Source organism: Cavia porcellus, unplaced genomic scaffold, assembly GCF_034190915.1.
Source record: "Cavia porcellus strain 051 isolate PalLab524CR breed Dunkin Hartley unplaced genomic scaffold, mCavPor4.1 scaffold_16, whole genome shotgun sequence".
Lineage (NCBI taxonomy): Eukaryota > Metazoa > Chordata > Mammalia > Rodentia > Caviidae > Cavia > Cavia porcellus.
Window position 1 is genome coordinate 28,853,527 of NW_026947499.1, and position 17,187 is coordinate 28,870,713.

Below are 17,187 nucleotides of genomic sequence, written 5' to 3' on the forward strand. Positions count from 1 at the left end.
TTCCCCTCCACCCCCAGATCTGAGGCGGTTGGCGCCGGGAGGCCTCCCCTCGCCCTGAGTCCTCACTCCCGCCCGCTCAGGAGCTGCAGGGGAAGGTGATGGAGGCGGCGGCTGCGCTGGACGCCTGGCGGGGCGGCTCGGAAACGTAAGCGAGTTAGTGCGTGCGGTGGGATGGCTGTCGGGGCCACCAGAGCCGATGGCCCATCTAAGTGCCTGCTTTTGCAGGTGGGATTCGCGGTCTCTCCAGGTGCAGGACTGCGCGGGCTCACTTATGGAGGAGGTGGCCAGGGCGGACTGCGTGAGCGCGGGTCGGGGCGGAAGGGCTGGAGCTGGAATCCAAGTCCTCCGGGGAAACCTGGGCCGCGCCGCTCCCGCCACCCCAGCACGGATGGCTCGCGGGCTCCTTTTCCCGCAGGAGAAGCGGCTGTTCTGCGGCACAGGCCCGGGGCGTCTCGGGTGAGCCGGGCGCCGACCCGTGGGCCGCCAATCCCTTCCCGGACCGTCCTCGGCCGCCCTTTTCTCTCTCCGTGCGCCTGCAGGGTGTGGCTCTGGGCGCGCTGCAGACCCGGTGCTGCCCCCCTCGGCTTCCTGGTGCTGCCGCTGCTCTACTTGAAGCCCCACGCCGTCCACCAGGGACTCTTGCCCTTCGGTTCCGACACCACCTTCAGCCGGCTGCTGCCTGCCTGGAGCGCATCACGCCAGCCGTGGCCGTCTGCACTTTGGTCTCCGACGTGGCTACAGGGGCGCCTGGGAGAGATGGCTGAGGTGTGTCCCTCGCGTGTCCCTCCGGACTGGCCAGGGCACCTCGGCTCAGAGGGTGGCAGTCCTTTCCGCCCGGGTCTCAGGAAGCCTGGCAGGTCTAGGGCCCGCCTTTCCCAGCCTCCTGCCGTTTCATTTTGTTTTTATGTCTTTTTAGTCTCCTGCTGTTGCACCTCAACCAACTCAGACACCGGTCAGCAATTTCTCACTGAACTCATTTGCCCCCGGTCTGAGCCTTGAGGAGTAGGGGTCCCTGGTGGGTGACGTCTTCCCGTGGATTCTGTGATTCCTTTTGCGTGTGGTCGTTCAGATCTTTGCAACCCCATTTCTTCTGGGTGGGTTCCCATCCCTTTGAGTCCCGCACACCTGCCTCCCTGTGGTGCCTTTAGCTGTCTGTGTGCCTGAGCACAGCCAGCAGTGAACACTCAGGATTTCGGGCTCTGTGGGTAATTTTCTTTTTGTTCATGAGAAATGTTCTTCGTGGAAGTGTACCATGAGTTTTGCTTTGCCTACGCCATACAGCTCTGCTTATTCTACAGTAGTGAAACTGTGAACAGGGAAATGCTCAGTGTATCTTTATGCATACACACAGTTTTTGCAATTATGTTTAAACTTTTTTGGAGGGTGGTACTGAGGATTGAATCCTGGATCTTCACATCAAGGTAGGTCCCTAGCTGAAACACGGCTTTGCTAAACTGGTAACTCTATATATACCCTTTCTTTTTGAGAAGAGGGTCTCCCTGAGTTGTCCCAGCTGGCCTTGAATTCCTAGATTTGAATGCTTTTTGCCTCATCCTCTGTAGTCATTGGGACTACAGGCTTGGGCTTCTCATCCAAATTTTTTCTAAGTACTTTTAATGTTGTACTTAGATCACTACAAATAAAGGGACTATTGGCACAGGAGGATGTACAGTATAGCTACCATATTTATTAATGCTTTATTTGATTCTTCTGTTCATTCCTATTTTTATCACTTTTTTTGCTTTTAAATGAACATTTTATATGGCTCCATTTTCCTTCCTTAGTGTATCAATTATACTTTTTTTTTGGCAGTACTGCAGAATAAACTCAGAGGCCTCAGTCATGCTAGGAAAGGGCTCTACCACTGTGCTACATCCTCAGGCTTTTAAAAAATATATATTAAGACATGGTCTCATTGAATTGACCAAATTGATCTTGAACTTGCACTCCTGTATCAGCCTCTGAAGAAGCTGGGATTACAGTCATGTATACCATGTCTGGCTATCCTTTTTTTAAAAACCATTTTTAGAAGGTGGCTATAAACTTTGCAATATATACTTACAACTATTTCAAGTCCACTTTCAAGTAATGCAAGCACCTTATGATAAAATAATCCTATTCTCTTCCATTTATCCCTTGTATTGCAGCTGATGTTTGTTCCTCTTGCACAAAATATAACTGAATATGTTGCTACTATGCTATTCCTATTTTGATTGGACTGTTAGATCAGTAAAAAAAAAAATACTTTTACCTGCACTCACTTACTTCCTAATACTCTTCTTTTCTTTATGTGAATGAATTTCTACCCACAGCAACTTTCCTCTCTCCACAGAACTTCTTTTGGCATTTCTTGAAAGGCAGGTTTACTGACAACATATTCTCTTTTTCCCAGGCACGATGGTGCATGGCTGAATCTCAGTACTCAAGAGACTGAGGTGGGAGGGTTGCTTGAGCTAGGGAATTGGAAACCAGACTGGGCAATAACAAAACCCAAAACCTTCAAATCGTGTCAGTTTTTGTTTGAGAAAGTCTTTGCTCTTTACTTGTTTTTGTTGTTGTTTGAGATAGGGTCTCACTTTGTAGTTCAGGCTACCTTGAATTTGCAACAATCCTCTTGCCTCAGCTCCTGGGTGCACCACAACTGGATGTCCTTTACTTTTGGAAAGTATTATTTCAGAATGTAGAATTCTACATTGGTGGGTTTTCTCCCAGTATTTTAAGCACTTCACTCCATTCTTGTTTTCACAGTTTCTGAAAAGCTGAATGTAAATCTGAACTTTGCTCCTGTACAGGGAAGGTGATTTTCCTCTGGCGTCTGTCAGATTAGTTGGTCTTTAATAGGGTGTGGTGGTACCTGCCTGTAATCCCAGCACTCTGGGAGTCTGAGGCAGGAAGATTAAGTTCAAACCCAGCCTGGGCAACTCAGGGAGACTCTGGTACTCCCCAGGACCATGAACCAATGCAAGAACAAGGAAGACCCACATGTTTTGTCTTTGATATCCTGAACTGTAAATGTGATATGCCCAGCTGTGGACATTTTGGTATTCACCCTGCCTGGTGTTCTTAAGAGAATCTGGGATCTGAGGTTTGTCTGACAGTGTTTGGAAGAAAATCTGTCATCTACATACTGTTTCTGTTCATCCTTTTCTTCCTCCTGGAGCTCCCATTATGAGTGCTATACCATTTTAGTTGACCTGCAGTTTTTGGGTGGTTCAATTTTTGGTTTTGCAGTTGGGAACTGAACCCAGGCTGTCCACATATAAACATGGAGCTTTGCCACTGAGCTATATCCCCAGCTCCTTGGCAGTTTCTATTTAGGGATCTTCAAGCTCAGAAATTCTCTCTTCAGCCATATCTAGTATGCTAATAAGCACATCGAAGACTTTCTTTATAGTTTTTCTCCTACGCACTTTCAGCCTATGCATTGAGCTGCATCCTTAGCCCATTTTTTAAAATTTTAAAGCAGAGTCTCACCAAATTGGCAGAGGAGGCTTCAACTTGCAATCCTCCTGCCTCATCCAGAATGCTGACATTACCAGCTTATGCCACTAGGTTTGGGTCCCATCATTCTTCCTTAGGATTTCTCTTTGCCCACATTGACCATAGGTTCTTGCATGCTGTGTGCTTTATATGTTATGGCCCATAGCATCTTAATCACAGCTGACTGAAAATTCATGTGTGGCAGTGTCATCATTCCTGCCTATCTTCCCTCCTATTTCTGGCTCTGGTTCTGATGCCTGGCTGGACCTGCATTGTTCCATTCTTTTGTCTTTCCTTGTACACATATGTCACATTGCTTTGATTAATAAAGCCCAGTTAAGTCTTGACATATGGGTTTCATTTTTCCTTACTAATGCAATATTTTAGTTTTTACTTTGTGGGAAAACAAAACAAATTTTCATAACAAAATTAAAGGTAACAATATTCAATGTATTAACTATTGTTATTCTATTAGTTAATCAGAGTACAAGATATGGGTATAAAAATTCTCCAATAGATATCGGCACAAATATTTTTTACAAACTAGTACAACAATATGGTATTTTTTTCTTCCTTTCTTCCATTTTCCCCCATCCTGATTCCTTTTTCGTTTTTTTTTTTTCCTTTTTCCTTTTTATCGGTACCGGGGATCAAACTCACGACTGCCTGCTTTCAAGGCAGGCGCTTATGCCGCTGAGCTAAACCCCTAGCCCCTCCTTTTTCCTTTTGAACAGTTTCTTATTTCACAGTATCTAGTATGTGTTTGGACTTTACTCTTTCAGCATTATACATCAGGAAGACAATATGATGTTTACATGTGTGAGTCTGATTTATTTCACTTATGAGTATGGTCTCTAGTTGTATCCACTTACCAATAAAAGTCTCAAGTTTATCCTTCTTTATGGCCAAGTAGTATTCCATTGTATAAAAAGACATTTAAAAAAAATTCCACAGCAGATGGCCATCTTTGTTTCCAAGATTTAGCTACTACAAATTGTGCTACTATACACATGAATGCACATATATTGCTGTTGTATGTTTTTATTTCTTCTGGGAAGATACCCAGAAGGGCAATAGCTGGGTTGAATGGGACCTCTTACCTTTTTTTTTTTTTTTTTTTTTTTTTTTTTTTTTGAGGAACCTCCATATTGATTTCCACAGTGGTTGTACCAGTCTGCATTCCCACCAACAGTAGAGAAGGGTCCCTTTCCCCCTACATTTCCTCCAGCATTTGTTATTGGTTAATGTTTTGATAATAACCATTCTTTCTGGAGATGGAATCTCAATTTTGTTTTAATATGCATCTCTCAAATGATCAACGATGTTGAACATTTTTCATGTATTTATTTTCCATTTGTATTTCTTCATCTGAGAACGGATTGAGCTAAAGACCATTTCTTCCAATTTCCTGGGGGGTTTTATCATTAATGGGTGTTGGACTTTGTCAAATGCTTTTTCTGCATCCACTGAAATAATTAGGTGATTTTTGTCCTTTGCTCTGTTGATATGGTGTATTACATTTATTGTGTATGCTGAACCAACCCTGCGTACCTGGAATGAACCCTATTTGGTCATGATGTATAATCATTTTTTTTTTTTATACCAGGGATTGAACTCAGGATGTCACGCTTGCCAGGCAGGTGCTTATGCCACTGAGCTAAATTCCTGGCCCTCTTGATGACTTTCTGTATTGTTTCCCAGTATTTTGAGGAGTTTGCATCTCTGTTCATTAGGGAGACTGGCCTATAATTCTCTTTTTAAACTGGATCCTTCTCTGGTTTTGGTATCAGGTAAAATACTTGCTTCTAGGAATGAGTTTGGGAGTTTTGCTTCCCTATTTCACTGAAAAGTTTGAGAAAAAAAAATCATCTGCACTGACACAGTCACTGTGCTGTCTCCCCATTAGTGTCCCCGTGGGGGCAGGGAATCTGATTTTGCCCTCTTGCTGTTGCTCACGTGCCCACAGTTGCTCCTGTCTAATAACAGGTGCTCAATAAACATTTGTTGGAATGAAAAAAAAGTTTGAGAAGTAGTGGCATTAGATCTTTAAATTTCTTGTAACTTAGCCCATCAGGACCTGGGCTTTTCTTTGTTGGTAGGGTTTTAAGTACATTTTCAATTATATTGACTGATACTGGATTAGAATTTTTACCTTTTTGATTCAGGTTTGGTAGTTCATATGTATCTAGATCCTTTCATCTGTGTTTTCCACTTCATTAGAATAAAGTTTCTTGAAGTAAGTATTGATGATCTGGATCTATTGTGATTTCACCTTTTTTGTTCCTAATTGCATGAATTTTTTTATGAGATTGGCTAAGGGTTTATCAGTTTTATTTAATCTTTCAAAGAACCAATTTTTTGATTCATTGATTCTTTGTATCGTTTTCTTAGTCTTTATTGCATTAACTTCTGATGTGACTTTTATAGTTTCTTCCCTCATACGAGCTTTGGACTTGTTCTAAAAGTTTGAGATTCAACATCAGGTTGAATTCATTCTGTCTTTCTGCTATGGCTATTCATTGTTATAAATTTCCTTTAGGACTGCTTTTTTTTAATTGATAAATTTGATAATTTGTTTTTGGTACTGAGGATCAAACTCATGACCTTGTGCTTGCCAGGCAGGCACTTACGCCACTAAGCTAAATCCCCAGCCCCCATCCTTTGGCCACAATCCTGTCTTCTAAGTCTGAAAGTCCTGAGGTAATTTTCACCAACTTTGAATTGAATTTTTGATTTCCTGGATATGTTTGAATCTGCTTCATGGATTCCTTGTCCTTTCCATGTTGAGCATTCATGGTTTCCATCATTTTCCTATGATCCTTTTTAAGAATCTATTTTAGACCTGCTGAATAAGTGTTTCATTACAGTCACCACTTTTTTTTACTTGGAAGATTACTTCTGATCTGATTTCTTCTATAGTCTTGTTCACCTGTTTTTGAACTGCTGCTGCTATCATTTCAGAAATCTCAGATGGGTGGCCTCTATTTTACCTCGTTGTCCCTTGCAGTTGTCCTGGATAGGCTGGAGGTCTAGGGTTGGGTTTTGCTTCTGTCTTGTCATTTTCTATTTTGTAATTTTTTTTTTTTTTGAGACAGGGTCTTGCTTATGTAATACAGGCTAGCTTTGAATCCACTACATAACCTAGGCTGGCCTTGAACCCACGGCAGTCCTCCTGTCTCAGCCTCCCAAGTGCTGGGACTGCAGGAATGTGCCACCACATGCAGCAGAAACAGCTATGTTTTGTCTTTTGTGTTCCCGTATAAATTTTATGTCAATTTCTACTACAAAACTTTCAGGACTTTTGATCAGTAATTGTGAAAAACCCACACGTCAATTTGGAAAGAATAGGTACATATACTTTTGTTTCTCTGGTTAGGCCTTCCTGTCAACATCTAGTTTTTTTTTTTTTTTTTTTCACATCTGAATCTTCCATGAGATCACTGATGTTTTCCATGCAGTCATATTCACACACATCATTGATTTTTGTAAAGTGACCTCTAATCTGTAAGCTTGATTGTAAGTTTGTCAGTTACACAAATACCATTTCTCTCAAATTTTTTGAGAGAGATTCTTGCTGTGTTGCCCAAGCTGCCCTCAAACTCCTGGGACCAAGGATCTAGACTGTTCACTCTGACATAACACAACACTGCATATGTGTTTTGTTCCTAGTTCAGGTGCTCTACCACTGAACACCAGTTCCAGCCTCCAAATTCTACCACATCCTCAGCAGTTTATGAATCTGAATGCTGAAGCAGTAATCTTTTAATAGCTCATGGATTTCTAAATGGCATAATGGCATTTTTAGTTCTTCAGGACTACAATTGCTACAATGTCAGACTACATTTTTTTTTTCTTCCAGTCTTGAGGATTGAACTTCATTCAGAGTCACATCCCCAGCCCTCTGAGACAGGGTCTCAAAACTTTCACCATGCTTGGTTCCAACATAGCACTTTGGTGGTTATTTTGTCCACACTGATTAAATCTTAAGAAACACATAATTATTACTTTATTATTTAGACACAAGAAAATACATCATGTACCTATGTAACAAGACAGGTAGGGAATGTGTCCAGTGCAAGGATTCACACCTGTGCATAGAGATGATTGTCTACTCAGTCTCTGGTGACACCAAAGCATCACCACATGTGGTTCTTTTTCCTATAGAACAACTCTGCTGTGTGAAATGGCCAGGCTACTGGTTGGGAGCCTCTTGAGGGCCAGCTGGGGGGCAGAGATGCTCAAAGACTCCATGATTGTAGATATCTTTTGGGAGGGACTACTGGGCTCTAGAAGGACCCCTCTCAGTAGGGGATGTCATTTTGATAGTACTGGATCATGTCGTAGGTCCGGCTCCTGAAAGGTGAGGGATGGAGAGTGAAAGGAAGCTATGTCTGCACCTTTCCACATACCTAGAGCCCCTATGTTCTCCCAGTGCACACATCTGTTTTGCCATAGACAGACCTGCCTCATTCAGCTGCCCAGCCCCTTTCACTGACTTGGCAATGCTGCTGGATGCTTCTATCCCTGGGCACTCCCTGCATTCACCTTGAACTAGCTCCTGTCTCTCCAGCCTCACGGTCCAGCCTGAGCTGGCCCTTCTCTACTTAGGAACAGGTTCTCCACTTCTTTTGAGGCTCATTCAGCAGTTCCACAGCAATATAGCCTGTGGTCCCAGCCTCCTTTGCCCTTATCTTTAGGGGTTCCTTCTGCTGAGAGTTCCCAGATTCTCACAGCCGCTTCCTTCACCCACCTGCTGGAGTTACCTTCCCCTTGTTGTCAAAGCCACCTCTGATTCTCACACCTACACAAGCACAGTCTGGGCTCTGCCTTTAGTACCTGCACCTAGCAGTTCCTCCCTCTCCACATGCCTATCACAGCACTGACTGACAGACTGACCCCACCCTATCTTCTAGTCACTGTTCCTCCCTCCCTGCTCCTGGGTGTAGGAAAGTCATCCTCCCTCCCTGCTCCTGGGTGCTCTGTGCACCCAGACCTCCTTGACCCCAGGTGGGTACAGCTTTCTAACATCAGCTTCTGCCATGTGTTCACCTCAGCATTTCCCCACCCCCTCTAAATCAGCACCTATTGCTCCCCTGAAACTCCCATGAGAGAAGTGGCTTGGGGACTCCAAGACCCCTAATGCCTATCCAGGATTGCTAAGTGCACAAGAGAAGGGCAGGTGAGATGACTTGCCTGTTGCTAAGGAAGCAATTCTGGATGACCTTCATGATGAAATTTGCAGCCTCTCGCTCAGTCATGTTGGGGCTAAATCTGTGCCTGGAGAAAGACCACAAAGGGGTTGTTACTGGCTTTCATTGCTTACCACATGGCAGCCCATCTCAGGTCAGGCAGAATTCTGTGTTTGTGGGAATATATATATCTGAAGGCTGTGTCCTGAAAATGTACCATCCAGAGTCCAAAAGCTGATGGTGTGGAGTGTTATCTCCTGGGCCCAGGTGTCCTATGGCTGGGTGGGAAAGAAGTCAGCAACCACAGCCCTGGGGCTGAGGACTGTTTTGGTATCCTCAAGGAACTAAAGGACAGCTACACATCCCCAGCACAGCTAGAAAAAGCTAGGACATCCCACCAAGATGGCTTGGTACATCCCATCCAGGAACACTATCACTGGAGTGCCAAGGTAGTGACACTCCAAAGGTTCTCATCTTGGGTGAAGCCTTGGCCAATAGCTGTCCTTCAAATTTCCTCTGTATCTGCTGAGGAACCTACTTTAAAAGCTTGATTGTCTGGCCACGGAAGCAGGGCAGGCCCGTATCCAACATGAGAGTGACGAGAGAGACCACTGCGTCCATGTAAGGCCTGTGGAGAGATGGCAAAGGGAAAGGTAATCCCGAGCCCAGTGACCCATGACAGTCCTGCTGGATTTTTCCCTCCATGGCAGCCTGTGTCACATGCAATCTGCTGTTGACTGTTACCACTGCTGTGTGGTCTTGGTCAGGTGACATATCTTGTGAAACCAGCAGAACACAAGTCTCCAGCATGCAGATTTTGGGGGTGGCTCAGGTTATGAAGGGTGAATGTGATGCCCAAAATGAGAGGAGAATGCAGATAGCAGCTAGAGGCGCAGGTTGACAGGAAAATGCTGCTACAGGTGAGCACAGAGAGGCAACTCTGACTCCCTTTTCCTTGCCACCTTTGAGGGGCTGTCCGCCCTGTAGGCCTCCATGCTCACCGCACAGCCAGATAGCCACGGACACACATTTCCATGAACCACTTGAATGGGGTGGCCTCCATCTTGCCTCCCATGATCATCACCATTTCGTCTGTCAGCTTGATGTCAGGTTCCCAGCCCAGGTTGCCACCTGGTGAGCTTTCAAACATGAAGCCAAAGTCTGCAAGACACCAAGGGCTCCCCTGTAACTAGGGCAGATGGGAGGGCAGACAGAGATAAGAGCAGTCTCTAATCAAAGAATGGAAAAGGATTCAAGACACTAGGAATTCCCACAAGCAGGCCACAGGCCGTGCTTTCTTGGGGACAGTGTGGGAGCGGCAGGTAGAGGAAGGAGAGCTGGAAGTGGAGCCGGGTACCAAGCTGGAGCAGAGAGGCAGTGCTGAGCCTGGACAACCCTAGCTCCACTGGCTCTAGCTTCTGACCCAGAGCTCTGCAGGCACACTCACCCCCAGCTTCCTGGCCCCAGGACAGCCGGCTGGCTGAACCTTAGAGCTGGACATGAATGCTCAACCTGACCCTCCCGCCTGGGTGACCCAAGCATGCCCATTCTACTCGGGGGAACCTGGACAGTGAAGGGAGAGGAAGGTGGTACTGTGGCCTGGCTGACCGATGTGGATGATGTGGCCCTTCTTGTCCAGCATGATGTTGCCGTTGTGTCTGTCCTTGATCTGCAGCAGGAACAGCAAGAGGCTGTAGGCGGCCATGCTTCGGATAAAATTGTAGCGTGCCTGTGTATAGAGAACCATGGGCTCCCAATAGCTCTGGCTGGGGGAGATCTCTCTGTGGCTCTGCCCTCCAGCTTGTAGGTGCTCTACCCAGCTGTGCCCACTCTGGAAGCAGAGCTTAGTGGTATGTGGAGTACAGGAGCAGCACCCTTTTCTCCTGTACCAGGATTTGCTTTCTCCTGGGGAGTCCAGCTCTTCCCTGTGATATCCAGGGAAGATGACCTGCTGTGATTCTCTAAACACAAGACTCTGAAAAGGAGGAGAAGGGAAGGAAGCAGGTGCTGACCAACAGATAGTGAGAGGGATGTGACCAGAGTACAGACAAGCTGGGGGCTGAGGCCCTGCCTGTTCCTTACCTGCTGGAAGGCCAAGGTGGACTCATCACCATACTGGCGGGTGAAATAGTCATACATGCCGAAGTCCGTCTGGCGGCCAAGCTGGTCCCGGGAGGTGCAGTCAGGGATGCACTCAATTACCCCACACTAGGGAGGGATGGAGAAGGGAGGAAGGGCAAGTCTTGAAGACTGCTAGATTGAGAGGAACTGGCAGTCTCTGCTGGGCTCCTACTCAGGAAACTTACCCCAGGAGCAGTAGCCACCACACGATATGGAAAAACAAAAAGATCCAGGCCAACTAGCTGGAAGATGTTCTTGAAGAGGTCAATGATTTGCAGGGCCAGCATGTCCTGGGAACCAGAGAGGCACAGGATGGGGTCCACTGTCCCCTCTGAACTTGGCCAACCAAACTGCCACAGGCCCTCGAGGCTCACCTATAGGGCAAAGGCTAAGTGGCCAGAGAAGGAAATGGGCGAGGCCAGGAGTCTGGAGGGCCTTGCCTCAGTGCACCTGGGGCTGTGCTTAGCCTGGAGGGCATGTGAGGAGGGGACTTCCCTGCCTCAGGACTCTTCCCTCCGAGTTGACACTGGAGGGTGACTGGAAGGAGAGGCCTCTGGGTTTGGCAGAAGCCCAGTTTACCCCATAAATACCTGAACCAAATAAGGGGAAGCAAAGATTCATGTTTTTGTATGTGAGGTTCCCCTCTTTGGTGTGCTTGGAGCCTGACCCTAGGCCTGCTCTGTCACCTGCCGGCAGTCGTCCCCCACTTTGAAGATAGCTGCCTGCCAACAGATCTTCTGGCCGTCAGCCTCCTGACTGCAGCCCTCATCCTCCGAGTCTGTGCGGCACCGCAGACCTGTGCATGGGGCAGAGAGGCCATTTGTTAGCCAGAGGGCAGGAAGAAGCCCTGAGAGTATACAGCAACCTCTGTTCATATTCCTAGAAAAAAACCCAGGACGCTTGGGGGTCACTTCTGTAGTTTGAAGACTAAGAGGCCTGGGAAGACCTAAGAAATGTCATGGGTGACATGGGTGAGTCAGGAGCCTTTTTCCTAAGAACATTTTGGCTTAAGTTGAACTAAAAAAAAAAAAAAGCCTGCCCTCCCCCCCCCTTTTAAATTTTGTAGTAGTGGGGACTGATCCCAGACCTTCACATTGATTATTGAGCTCCATCCCATTCAAGTACTAGGGGCGAAATCCAGGATGTTTGCACTGAACTATATTCCCAAATCCTTTTTAAACATTTTTCTTTTTATATTGACACAGGGTCTCACTAAATTGCCTGAGCTAGGCTCTAACATGTTATCTTCATTAGTGTCCCAGAATGCTAGGATTACAGGCATACACCAATACTCTGGAAACAGATGTAATTAAGTTAAGATGAGGTTTGTTGAATTAGAAATCCTTATAAGAAGGAAACTGGGACACAGACCCACACAGGAGAAGGACATGTGGAGAGAGAGGCAGAAGCTGGGGATACAGTGTGAACCAAGGAACAGCAGGGCTGCTGGTAATCGTAAGCTGGAAGAGGCAAGAAAGGATCCTGCCTCAGAGCCGCAGCCCTGCTGACACCTTTTTGATGGATTTCTGGCCTCCCAGAATACTGTTTTGTTACTGAAGCTGCCCACCTGATGCTCATTTGTGCAGCAGTCCCAGAAAACTAGAAAGCCCCCAAAGGCCTGGACCACTTGCCCTCACAAGGAGCCTCCTAGACACACCAGCTAACTTCCAGGACAGGCAGGTCTGTCACTGCACACAAGGTCCCTACCATCTCAAAGGAGCGGTGAGACTGCAGGCAGATGGACAGACACCATCTTTTACAAGGAACTAGCAATAAACTGTGCTGAAAGAAACCAGTGTTGGCAAAGAGTTTACATCTCAAACTAAAGCAGAACTTTTCACTGACCTTCTTTTTCAAGTTCACTGACTCCACATCGTTTCACTTTAAATTTGGCCAGATATGGGGCTTTTGCAGCACTAAAACAGAGACACACACAGGACTCATGATACAGCATATAAAACCCCCCAAGCAGGGCAGCAGGACTGGCACTCACCTCTGCATGGGTGTCCCTGACTTGTAGTCAATGTCTAGCACAATGGCTTCAGGGTTACTGGGCAGGTAGCAGCCTGTGCAGGGACAGAGGGAAGGCAAACAATGGTGCCACATGTGACAAAGGAGAAGCCACAACCAGTTCCCAGTGCAGACTTTACATGCAGGGTCCACCCTGCAGTCACTCTGCTCCCAGAGGAGCCTCTGCTCCTCTGTGACACAAGTAACTTTACTGTGATAGAATAGGTCCATCCTCTGTAGCTCTATGATGGTTCAAGATTTTTCTGGACCTGACAAAGCCACCAATCCCTGGAGATACTTCTCTAAGAGGATGTACTGAATCTTAGCCTCATAGACACAGCCTTGCTGTTCCTCAGTGGCACAAGGCCTTTTCTGCTGTCCCTGAGAGGCTTCCCACCTACCTCTGCCCACCCTACCTCTCCACCACCCCTCCTATTCCAGTTTTGAGCTTGCCTCATAACTAGGGCTCCCCTTTCTCAGTAAAAGCACCAATAGGAGGACTAGAGGAAGCCTATTCCTGTGGCACTGATAGCGCTAGGGCCAAAGTGTTTGTCTGGGAGGCGGGAAGCTGGCCATGCTCTTGTTTCTATGCCTGCCCCACATACCCAGAGAGAGCTGTGGCTCCCCCCATGTTTGCTGGCCTCCCAAGGCCGCCTGCTTACCTGGCTGTACCTTCACTTCAGACAGGGCCGAAAGACAAGCTTTTTTCCTCTCATCACCTTTAGGGTAGGGCCTGAGGAGACAAAAATGCTTCGCTCGCTCTTCTGTAGAACTACCTTCTAATTTTCCAATTCTAAGATTCCCTTCCCATTCTTCTCTTCCCAGTACCAGCTACTCCTGGCCTTGTCGGGCTCAAGCTGCCAGGAAACCATGTGCAGCGGTGCCTGCCCCAGACTCCTCACTAGGGAGCCAAAATGGAGCTGTTGTCAGGCTCTGCCCCTTGTCCATGTGTGGTGTGTGAGTTGCTGTCTGACGCACTGGGCACACAGACAGCAGCAGGGACTGACAACTCTGGGTTCAATCTGTATCTGTAATTTACTTGCTGCATCACTTTGGGCAGGGCCCTCAGACATCCTGCCTTAGAATGAGGATGGCACTGGGTGACTACAGTCATGTGTCTATCACATGATAATGCCCAGGAAATGTTATCTCCTTGCTTTTGTTTGAAACTAGAATGGCCCCCAAAGCCTGGTTGAAGCTTGTGTTGAAGGCTTGATCCCCAGTTTGGTGCTACTGGGAGACGGTAGAGACCTGTAAGAGGAGAGGCTTAATGGAATGTTTGAGGACATTAAAACACCCCTTTGACACCAACTCTAATTTCAGGCTAACAGAAGATGAGCAGTTTCCTCTGTTATGTGCTTACCCCATGAGGTGTTGCCTCATCTTAGGCCCAAGAGTAAAAAGGCCACTGACCATGGATTGAAACCTTTAATACTATCAACCAAAATAAACTTTTCCCTTTTTGTTGCTAGAAATTAAACCTAAACATGCTCTACCCCCACCCCTCTCCTTAAGTTGATTTTCCCTAGTATCTTCTTACAGTGAGGTAAACCTAACACACTTCCCCAATCTTCTGTCTTTGTGACACAAAGGTGCCAGCATTGCTGTTCTGCTCAGTACCCAACCCAGGAAGGGGACACTGAGACATGATCGGGCCTCATGGTTACCAAGATGGGAGCAGCCTTCACATTGGAGACAACCTGAGGAATAAGGCTGAGAAATGCTGTGCTCAGTTCTCCCCTGCCTGGGCCACCCTGGGCATGTGGCCAAATGATTCCAGGGCCCCATGCCACACATGGACAATACCACTGACAACCAAGCATGGTGTCAGATCCATATGCACCGAGTGTCCAGGCCAATGCCGATCAGGACCATGGGCATTTGCTTTTCCAGACTATAGGGAAGACAGAGTGGCCTGAGGGATGAGGTATGGAATGAAACAAAGATGTGTTTCCTTAAAGGCAATGGGTGTGCATGCTTGAATGACCCAGAACACAGCTCCTCAACCTTTGTTGTGCACCAGAATCAGCAGAGGCTTCATCCTGCTCTCCTGGTTGGGGTGGGAAATAAGGGCAGGCACAAGTAAAATTTCAACAAGGAGCAGGAATAGTTAGGTGAGATCCCTGGGAATGGTTTCTGAAGTGCTTTTACTTACTTGATAATTGCTGATACATTGGTGATCTTATTAAAGAAATCAAATTCTCGCTGATAGAAATCCTTAGCTGGACCCGACAGGGAGCCTGTAATCTCTTCCACTAACTGTTCCAGAAGGTCGCCAATGTCCGCTGAGGAGGAGACAGAGAGACTGGGTCCCTGTGGCTGCCACAGGGGTATTCAGGGGAAGCCACATATTTCTGCCAGCACTCAGGCTGGGGGCTTCCCAGCACCCAGCTGTGGTGTGTGGAGTGTAATATGTGGATGGTTAGGAGGCTACCACACACCATTGTCCTCCCTGTTGACACTGCCATGCTAGTGGGAAAGATGATGGGGCCTGCATGGAACTCCAGGCAGGCAGAGGTGTCCCACTGGTCATAGATTCTTCACTGCTGCTTACTTGCAGTAAGAAAAAAAATAATTCAGTGTCACTTGGGCATGTACCTAGAGAAACAGTACAAATTAATTTTATTAAACTCTACCCTAAGGGCTTGTCGTTTCAATATTTGTATGATGAAACAGGATGCATGTACAGTGCTCCTGCTAGATTTGAAGCCCACATGTCCTGAGAAGCACCTGTCACTGAAATTCAAGCGGAACTTGCCCCTTTTTGTATCGAACATCATTTTCTCCCTCTCCCTTCTCGTCTAGGATGGGCAATCAGTAGCCTCACTCAGACTAGCATCACCACAAATGTCTGTGGAGTGTGTTGTGCTATGATGTCATAACATCACTAGGTGATAGGAAGTTTAAGCTCAATTATTATTGTACAGGATCACTGTTGTATATGTGAACTGTCACTGACAATTGTTATGGGGCATATGACAGTACTGCATAATGAAATGTGTTAATATTTCAAAGATTGGGATGCTCACTGTCTATATTTTTATAAATGATCACTGTTGGGTTTATAAACGCCTGCCCAGGACTGGAGGTGTCATTCACTGATAAAACATTTCTTTATCATGTTTGAGGCTGTGTGTTCCATCCCCAGCACCACCACCTGATCACCAACTCACAAAAGCTTGTGTGGGTACAGGTGTGAGGAAAACCAAAGGATCTGAATGGTACACAGACAAAGAGCTCTCAGGTGGTTTTTCATATGCCTCTCTGCCATTAACCTTTAACAAACTACTATGTGTAGGGTTTGGTGTTGCATCAAGAATATCCACAATAATCTGTAAGACTACTAAAATACTCCTGCCTGTTCCAACTGCATGCTTGTGTGAAGCTGAATTTCCATCCTTGCATTTCCTACAATTTCCTTCAACAAAAACAACATACAGTACAACAGTTTAAGAGCAGAAGCAGGAAAAAAAAAAAAAGCGATTTCAGCTGTTTTCTATTAAGCCAGACTGGGCTGGGAGGGGGGTAGAGGGCTGAGACTGAGACTTGTGAAACCATAAAGCAATGCTATTCTGTATCTGTTTTTTAAAAGGAAAATTAATTTTCATGAGACATGTTTTTATGTTAACATGTAATAAATAGACTTAGCTTTCAAAAATTCCTCTTTTATTTCAACATACATGAAGAGATGGGCAGCTGTTTTGAAGAGAACTAGAGACACCATGTTAGCCATTGTTGATTTTCCTATTGTCTGGTTTTGAAGGTCTATAATGTCTTCATCACTCTGTTCAGATCAGTTTTATACTATATTGTTTTGTATGAATTCATTGTGTGTGCAGATACAGAAAACTAGAAGAAAACAAGAGATATTATAGTAGCCACTGTAGATCTCCAGTTGTCTTGCTTTGATGTCTGTATCATTTACATTGTTTTCTTCTGATCTGCTTTGTTCTGTTTTGTTATGTTTAGTTTTACCCCCTTTTAAAATAAAAAAAATTCCTCTTTTAATTGCTAATCCTAGTTAACACTGATAGCTAATGCCCACATAAACCAAGGCTCTTTGAGAGTCTCAATAATTGTAAGGCTATGAGGGGCCCAGAGGTTACCCTGAGAAGCACTGTGCAGGGCTAACCACCCGTCCTCACAGAGTCATAGACTGTATCAGACCCAGGATGACTCTGACAGTATAATGGAACAAGCAGCTGCCCAGCAGGGGACTCACACTCTTGAGGGCTGCAGGTGCCTGGGTGGTGTTTACAAAGGCTGTTAAATGGCGAGAACTGCCTCATCAAAGGCTGGGAAGCAGAATGGTCTACTGAGTGGGTAATATAACCAAGGGCTCAAGAGACCAGAGAAGGGTCAGGGCAGCGGCCAAAGATGGGAAGAC

The 17,187-nt window shown here is 46.1% G+C and overlaps 2 protein-coding genes across 8 annotated transcripts in view; one reads left to right on the plus strand and one right to left on the minus strand.

Annotated features, from left to right (window-relative positions):
* Tmem191c (transmembrane protein 191C) overlaps positions 1–16,815 on the plus strand; it is a 26,983-nt gene extending 10,168 nt beyond the window's left edge. For 2 of the 7 annotated variants that reach the window (XM_063226038.1, XM_063226041.1), the window contains 2 exons: positions 81–145; positions 226–5,500. In XM_063226038.1, the coding sequence (XP_063082108.1) occupies positions 81–145; positions 226–999 (839 nt within the window). In that variant the 3' untranslated portion in view covers positions 1,000–5,500. Of the gene's footprint in view, positions 1–17; positions 5,501–14,392 lie in introns of those variants that run through there. The other 5 variants (XM_063226043.1, XM_063226044.1, XM_063226040.1 and 2 more) reach the window with 4 other exon arrangements.
* Pi4ka (phosphatidylinositol 4-kinase alpha) overlaps positions 7,457–17,187 on the minus strand; it is a 148,211-nt gene continuing 138,480 nt past the window's right edge. The window contains exons 44-55 of the mRNA XM_063226035.1: positions 14,956–15,085; positions 13,463–13,533; positions 12,784–12,856; positions 12,636–12,706; positions 11,477–11,586; positions 10,976–11,080; positions 10,752–10,877; positions 10,278–10,398; positions 9,671–9,830; positions 9,208–9,297; positions 8,674–8,757; positions 7,457–7,833 (exon numbers count right to left, since the gene is read on the minus strand). Coding sequence (XP_063082105.1) covers positions 7,782–7,833; positions 8,674–8,757; positions 9,208–9,297; positions 9,671–9,830; positions 10,278–10,398; positions 10,752–10,877; positions 10,976–11,080; positions 11,477–11,586; positions 12,636–12,706; positions 12,784–12,856; positions 13,463–13,533; positions 14,956–15,085 — 1,193 coding nt within the window. The 3' untranslated portion in view covers positions 7,457–7,781. The remainder of the gene's footprint in view (positions 7,834–8,673; positions 8,758–9,207; positions 9,298–9,670; positions 9,831–10,277; positions 10,399–10,751; positions 10,878–10,975; positions 11,081–11,476; positions 11,587–12,635; positions 12,707–12,783; positions 12,857–13,462; positions 13,534–14,955; positions 15,086–17,187) is intronic.